The 7,890-nt window shown below is 44.4% G+C and overlaps 1 protein-coding gene across 1 annotated transcript in view; it reads right to left on the bottom strand.

Annotated features, from left to right (window-relative positions):
* Positions 1-3,737: 3,737 nt before the first annotated feature.
* The window catches only part of LOC119300668 (stromal 70 kDa heat shock-related protein, chloroplastic-like), an 8,306-nt gene continuing 4,153 nt past the window's right edge, over positions 3,738-7,890 (bottom strand). Inside the window, exons 4-8 of the mRNA XM_037577574.1 lie at positions 6,759-6,901; positions 6,574-6,672; positions 6,265-6,454; positions 5,469-5,867; positions 3,738-4,497 (exon numbers count right to left, since the gene is read on the bottom strand). Coding sequence (XP_037433471.1) covers positions 4,093-4,497; positions 5,469-5,867; positions 6,265-6,454; positions 6,574-6,672; positions 6,759-6,901 — 1,236 coding nt within the window. The 3' untranslated portion in view covers positions 3,738-4,092. The remainder of the gene's footprint in view (positions 4,498-5,468; positions 5,868-6,264; positions 6,455-6,573; positions 6,673-6,758; positions 6,902-7,890) is intronic.

The raw sequence follows: 7,890 nt of genomic DNA, 5'->3' as shown, positions 1-7,890 counted from the left end.
GATACGCATACTTCGTATCTTCGGGGTTGCTCTCCTCTTCTTCCTCTTCTTCTTCTTCAAAGGTGAGCTTGGCCTTCAATGCAAGGTTAGGCTTCTTTGCCCGTTGAGAACGGAGCACCGCATTGTCAGCGGTCTTATCCAAAATATTCATGGCCACAAACTCATCCAACACTTCGCTTGAGGTCAAAGTGTGGAAGTCCGGTCTTTGACGAATGACGGAGGACATGGCCTTGTGGTGGGGCATCATTGCCTTGAGGAATTTGCGCTTGATCCAATTGTCATCCGTATCCTTGCTCCCGTGATCTCGTAGTGAGACCGCGAGTTTGGTTACTCTCCGATAAAGCTCACGAGGTTCTTCATCTTCTTTCATAGCAAACTCATCGGCCTTATCTTGCACCACTTCATAGTTGGAGCATTGAATGCTTGCGCTTCCCCAGTAGAGAGAGACAACACAATGCCATGCATCTTTGGCCAAGGCGAAAGGACGAAGATGAGGTAGGTCTTTGGGTGGAATTGCATCTTGAATGATGAAGAGAGCATTCTCATTGAATTGATTATCCGCGGCTTCTCGAGGAGTGAAGTTGCTTGGATCATGCGGATAGAAACCTTCTTCAATGATTCTCCAAAGGTTAGTGTTCACATGATTTAAATGATGTTTAAAGCGGTAAACCCAAGAATCAAAGTCCTCATTTTTCACAATCTTAGGGGGAGGACCGGCATGATTCAGATGAGTAGAAGGAACCGGTCCACCATAAACAAGTGGTGGTTCCACATGAGCAAAGATGCCGGTGCCATTTTTACCACTAGAAGAAGGAGCCTTTTCACTACTAGCTTCCCCCTTGTCGGGGATAGCATTCGTCACCTTGTCGGTGGGGTCACCCACTTTCAACGGTGCGGTGAATAGTTTAAGCCCCTCAAGAAATTTAGTAAACATGATTTCCACCTCGGTCATCATGGAGGTTTTCAATGTCTCCAAGACCACATTGAACTCCTCACGAGAGACCGAGATTCCCCCATCGCCCGTAGACGAGGTCGGATTCACACCGGAGTGTCCCTCCACATCGTCTACGGTATCAACCATACTCTTTGGACGGTAAAGTCCTTAATAAAGAGACGAGGCTCTGATACCAATTGAAAGGATCGATATGGTTGACTAGAGGGGGTGAATAGGCAACTACCAATTTTTAACTTTTCTTTATCAAATTAAACTTTGCATCAAAGAAGGTTGTCTAGATGTGCAACTAGGTGAGCAACCTATATGATGCAATAACAACAAGCATACAAGCAAGCAAGAGAAGTAACATTAAAGAGCTTGCACAAGTAAAGGTAAGAGATAACCAAGAGTGGATCCGGTGAAGACGAGGATGTGTTACCGAAGTTCCTTCCTTTTGAGGGGAAGTACGTCTCTATTAGAGCGGTGTGGAGGCACAATGCTCCCCAAGAAGCCACTAGAGCCAGCGTATTCTCCTCACGCCCTCACACAATGCGAGATGCCGTGATTCCACTATTGGTGCCCTTAAGGCGGCGACCGAACCTTTACAAACAAGGTTGGGGCAATCTACACAACTTAATCGGAGGCTCCCAACAAAACCATGAAGCTTCACCACAATGGACTATGGCTCCGTGGCGACCTCAACCGTCTAGGGTGCTGAAACACCCAAGAGTAACAAGATCCGCTAGGGATGAGTGGGGGAATCGAAAATCCCTTGGTGGAAGTGTAGATCGGGGCCTTCTCAACCACTCCCGAGAAAATCAACAAGTTTGATTGGCTAGAGAGATAGATCGGGCGAAAATGGAGCTTGGAGCATTTAATGGAGCTTAAGCATTAATGGAGCTTGAGGGGGGAGAGATAGGTCAAAGGAGAAGAAGGGGACCCCCTTTTATAGTGGGGGCAACAAACCAACCGTTGCCCCACCAACCAGCCCCGCACAGGGCGGTACTACCGCTGAGAGGGGGCGGTACTACCGCTAGTCCAGCGGTACTGCCGCTCCAGCCAGCGGTACTGCCGCTCCAGCCAGCGGTACTGCCGCGTAGAGAAGACTAGTAGGGAATTGGACCCAGCGCGGTACTACCGCGGTGGTAAGGGCGGTACTACCGCTTCTGAAACGGTACTACCGCCACTACAACCGCAACTAGTGCCGCAAAACCCGACACGAGAAAAAGAGCCCTCGAGTCAAGGCGGTAGAAGCCAGACAGCCCAGCGGTACTACGGCAGCGAGGTCACGGGCGGTACTACCGCTGCGGAGCGGTACTGCCGCTTGTGACCCTTCGGCGGTACTACCACTGGTAGTGCGGTACTACCACTGGGACGTAGAAGAGAGAGAGGATCTCTCCATAGAGGCTGAGGACGAGGCGGTGGTGCCAGGCACCCCAGCGGTACTACTGATGTGGAGTCATGGGCGGTACTACCGCTGCGGAGCGGTACTGCCGCTTGTGGCTCCTCAGCGGTACTACCGCTGGGTTGCGGTACTACCGCTGGAACCCAGACAGGACATAGAAAAGAGAAGAGATCTCTTCCAACAAGTGGAAGAGCTCGGAGGGTGAGAAGCTGATGTGTACGTGTTGATTCCACCCATGCAATACCCCTGCGGACCCCCTCTTGATAGTACGATGCCCTCTACGCAACTAGTCCACCAAGAGATAAACGAAAAAGCTACACCGTTTTGAATGACACTTCGAAAGGAAAAAAACGTCTCGTGCCAAGGATGAATCTGTGAACTACTCAAAGCACATGATTAGTCCGCAAACATGTTGTCATCAATCACCAAAACTACCTTGAGAGAGATATGCCTCAACAGCAAAAACCCTCCAGATCAGGTGATGGAAGCGGCACCGTTTTTCACCATAGAGCGGCAAAATCGCTAACCGCGCCCAACCGCACCCAAGAATTCAGCACACAAGTTCAAAAAATTTGAAACTAAAGACCGAATCCACAAAGCGTTTGTACACAGCTATTTACCAAAATAATACCATGTGCCAAGCCCAAAATTCACCATGGGTCACTTTCATCCAAGTGGATGAATGTTGGGGCAAAAACCTTGCCTGGAATAGAGGCTTGGGTATTTTGAATTGGATTCTTTTAGTTGAGCTAGAAATTATTTTGAATTTTGGTAAAAAAAATGACATTAGTTTTATCTTATAGTGCATGCATGAATCTGCATGTGAGAAGGATGGGGAAACATTCATGCAGCCGAAAAATGACAGGGTCCTTGTCGCATCTCTTATTCTCACATGTACTCACCCTGAAAGAGCGTTCAATCGACCGAAAGGGGAGGGGGTGAAGAGATTTTTTATCAAATTCTTCGAACAAACTATTTCTTCAAAGAAGTAACAAACACCAAACAACAGAAGAATACTGGCTGAAGAAAAGCTACTATAAGCATGCAATCAGACAAACTCATCAGAATAGAAGATATCACACACTAAAGAATAGCAAGACTGAAGATATTTATTTTATGTATGGCGCATGTACTTGTACTTTTGCACCAAACTTTGCAAATGCATATATGGTGCCAGATAAACACCCACGAATTAGTGGAAATAGCGCCTGTGGCATGCTAAATTTCGGATTCCTTGATGTGTTTCAAAGCAATTGTGCACTTAATAGCAGCTGTCCATTGGAAGTCCATTTAAATCCTTGTCATGTTTAGTGGGAAAACATAAAAGAAAAATAATTATTTCTTCATCAACCAGATGACAAACTCATATCAAGATAAGTTCTATAATAAAAATCCCAATAGATAAACCATGAAACTTAGATGCACCATGATCTGTTATATAACGATAACATTAGGTACACCATGAAACTTCGTTTATTGCTAACCTAAACATGGCTAGTTTACTTTTTAGGGAATATGCTACTGTTTCGACCAAAATCCTTTTGCATCTTTGCATTACCAGAGGGGTATACTTGATTCAAGATCACTCTAGCAAACGTTGTTGAGTCCTACCGCTACCAAATTTCATATACTGAATAAACAGCTTGTAGATACATGGAGCCGAGATACAAAAATAACATCCTCAACCCTAGAATGCCACTCAGAATATAACTCAGGGTCTATGTATCACTCACCACGATCCATTGACCATCCTTTAATTGCTATCTGTGAAGTCCGCATCGATAACATCTCCATCATTTGGTCCCTTTCCTGAGCTTGTTGATCCAGCACCAGGCTCAGTTTCAGCATCAGTAGAGCCAGCATCACCAGCACTAGTTTGGTTGTACATAGCCTGTCCGATCTGCATTACCTCCTGGTTCAAAGCCTCCATGGCAGTTTTCATGCTCTGTGTCGATCCACCAGCAATGGCATCTTTCAGTTCCTGGAGCTTTACATCAACCTTCTCTTTCACAGGAGCAGGGACCTTGTCCCCAAGCTCCTTCAGTTGCTTCTCCGTCTGGTACACCACAGAGTCTGCTTGGTTCTTGGTGTCAATAGCATCTCTTTTCTCTTTGTCCTCCTGGGCAAACTTGTCAGCTTCTTCTACCATTCTCTCGACCTGCAAAACAAAATGTCTCAGAAGGCATGTTTATGCACCAGCACAGGCATTTTTTCTTTCTTTCTGGAGTGCAGAGCATGCCAAAACATACAATGAACAGATCACAATGGCATCAATTCTTTGTTTGCCAATTAAACCCCACAAGGCTGTACAAGAGGACAAATACACTACCCATTTACTATCCAAGGATTATGTGCAACATACTCCATTTTTCAATATAACGCATATTACGATTCATTAAGAATTCATGGGTTTGACGAATAAATTCCTCTATTACTATATACTTTATTATCGGGCATAAAAGTTAGTATGGCATTAATTCATATTTACAACAACTTATGATTATTAATGTTCACATAAACAACATATGAGTAGATGGTCAAACCCTTCTCTTCCGGAAACACCACAACTTAGATTGTGAAACAGAGAGACTGGTGCATGCATGCATGAAAGTAACATCATAACAGATTTGGTGCGATAAATAGCAACAGAGCAGATTGGAAATCAAGGGATAATTAAAGAACATAAGGGCGTGTACAATGATTCTATCTTAGGAATGCCACATAGGATAAATGATGAGGTGGAGGAAAGAGAAATCATAAGAAAAGGCTTGTCTTACCTTATTTAAGAGAAGACAAGAGATGATCTCTTAGCACAATATGTCTCACCATGTTTTTAGGAATAGCTAGTTATTGAAGATATGGCTAAGAGATGACCCATTGTAGACATGTTTTTTGTTATCTCTAAATTACATGTCAAGACTTAAGATAAGACTATTTTATCAACCATTGTACATACTCTAACACTAAAATGAATTCTAACAACACTGCGTACCACTGAGAAAACAAGCGCACTACATTGCTGACATGACAAAAAAAACTAACAAATTTCATAACTAATTACCAAAACAACGAGAGTTTAGTGCAGTCAGTCACACAAAATGCTGGAAAGCATAATCATTGATAGCATACCTCATCCTTTGGTAGAGTACTAGCACCAGTGATGGTGATATCCTGCTTCTTTCCAGTACCCTTATCAACAGCTGCTACTGACAGAATGCCATTGGCATCAATGTCAAACTTCACTTCAATTTGTGGTACACCACGTGGTGCAGGAGGGATCCCATCCAGTCGGAAGCTTCCAAGAGACTTGTTGTCCCTGACAAACTCTCTCTCTCCCTGGAGCACATTAATCTCAACACTTGTCTGTCCATCAGCAGCCGTTGAGAATACCTCTGATTTGGAGGTGGGCAGTGTTGTATTCCTGGGGATAATCTTCGTCATCACTCCACCCAACGTCTCCAAACCAATTGACAATGGAGTAACATCAAGAAGAACAACATCCTTCACATCTCCAGCCAAAACTCCACCCTGGTGTTTCAGGGAATAGGGTAATACATGAGGTGTTACGTATGTTGCTAAGTTAAATATGGTCTTGCACTGTACATGCTTTGGGAGCTACTTGAAATGTAACTAAATTGACCATTGGTACTTTAAGGAAACATGTGTACAAGACTACTATGTGAAACTCTAAAAAAAGGACTAGAGATTATGCTCTGCAAAGAGCAACAAAAAGGGCAGCCCGGTGCACGTAGCTCCCGCTTGTGCAGGGTCCGGGCAAGGGTCCGACCACTTTGGGTCTTTTGTACAGAGCCTTTCCCTGCATTTCTGCGAGAGGCTGTTTCCAGGACTCGAACCTGTGACCTCATAGGTCACAAGGTGCAAAGAGCAACAAAAGAAATGTAAATTTGGGGGAAAAGAAAATAACCTGTACGGCCGCCCCAAGAGAAACAACCTCATCAGGGTTGACTGTAACATTGGGATCCTTGCCTGTAATCTTCCTAACAGTTTCTTGCACTGCAGGGATTCGGGTGGATCCACCCACAAGAATCACTTCATCTAGATTACTAACAGATAGCTTGGCATCTTTCAAGGCGTTATTAACAGGAGTTTTAAGCCTATCAATAGAAGACAGAAGTAGTGATGAGTGAAGCCATCAAAAATATGAGAAAATGCAGAACTAGTGCACAAAAAATATTGTATAAGCTTTGCGAATTGATAGAACGTTCATGTTTACCTATCAATCAGATCTGAACACAGTTCCTCGAATTTAGCTCTAGAGAGGGTTGCCTCAATGTGTTTGGGCCCATCAGCAGTAGCAGTTATGAATGGCAAGCTGCAGTCAAAGACAGTCAACTGTTTAAAGGAGACATCTCCAGCTGAGCAAATAGAGCACCATACAAAATTTCTGTAGAAAAATACCTAATGTTCGCCTGTGTGAGCGTTGACAATTCCATCTTAGCTTTTTCTGCTGCCTCAGTAAGACGCTGAAGGGCTTGTTTATCCTTAAGAAGATCGATGCCTTCATCATTCTTGAAGGTGCTAGCAAGCCAATCTACAATTTTCTGCGTAATCCAAGGATAACATTACTAGAAATTGGTGGAAAGTTACCAAGGATACTATTAGAAACTGAGTCCACCTGAAGTATGAACAGTACAAGAATACAACACCAAGAGATCTTTTACATGTATAATTCGCTTTTAGAAGTTGATGAAATCAAACAAATATTGTGTAAAATAGGAAGTAGGTCTACAGATTCGATGAAGCAAGAGTGACTGAGTTCGAGTTTCCCAGGGGTACAAATGAAAGAAAATGAATTGATAACGTATAAGTTACAAGATACATAACTTAAATGAACAAGAGCTTCACGGCTGGAAATGACCCACAAATATATTTAAACAGTGCTATCAAAGCTAACAATTCAGATCATAGAGAAGACAATATTGGATCAATGATACAAATTGACTCTCTTGTTGCTTTCTTATGATGAAGTGGAGTTAAATATGGTGCTCATACTGGCTCTACATCCCCACAAAAGAATGTGAAGCAATGTTGCAGATGTTTGAAGAGAGAAACACATGGCTGTGGCACATGCAGTTGTTATTGTACAATATTGTGGTCTTATATCTTCGTATTGCACAAAACCAAAAAAAGAAAGGGTAATGCTAGGCGCCGGTCGACCAGCCCAAATTTCGGCGGTCGCCATGCAACCCTTTGATTGGATGAACGACAGCCGCTAGATGGTCCACCTCGATCGCCCCCTGTTTCTCCCTCCTCCCCTCCTCCCTCACGTGACACTAGCGCAGGTCTCGCGAACACCACGCCACAAAATGCGTCTTCACAACCGCGCTTCACGGAAGCCCTGCCACGGAGTGCGTCTTCGCAACTGCGCTTCGCGGAAGCCCCACCCCCTCCGGCATCGAAGGGCTCACGGATCTCAAATTAGGCATTCCAACAAAGAAGTCCTAGCCAGGATCGCAGGCCACCGTGCGAGCTGCCCCGCACACATTCCTTGTCAAAACATCGGCGCTAGGCATTGCCATCCGTGGGCACT

Source organism: Triticum dicoccoides, chromosome 5A, assembly GCF_002162155.2.
Source record: "Triticum dicoccoides isolate Atlit2015 ecotype Zavitan chromosome 5A, WEW_v2.0, whole genome shotgun sequence".
In the NCBI taxonomy this organism is placed as follows: domain Eukaryota; kingdom Viridiplantae; phylum Streptophyta; class Magnoliopsida; order Poales; family Poaceae; genus Triticum; species Triticum dicoccoides.
The sequence above is the reverse complement of the archived record's forward strand: the minus strand, read 5'-3'. Positions and strand labels throughout refer to the sequence as shown.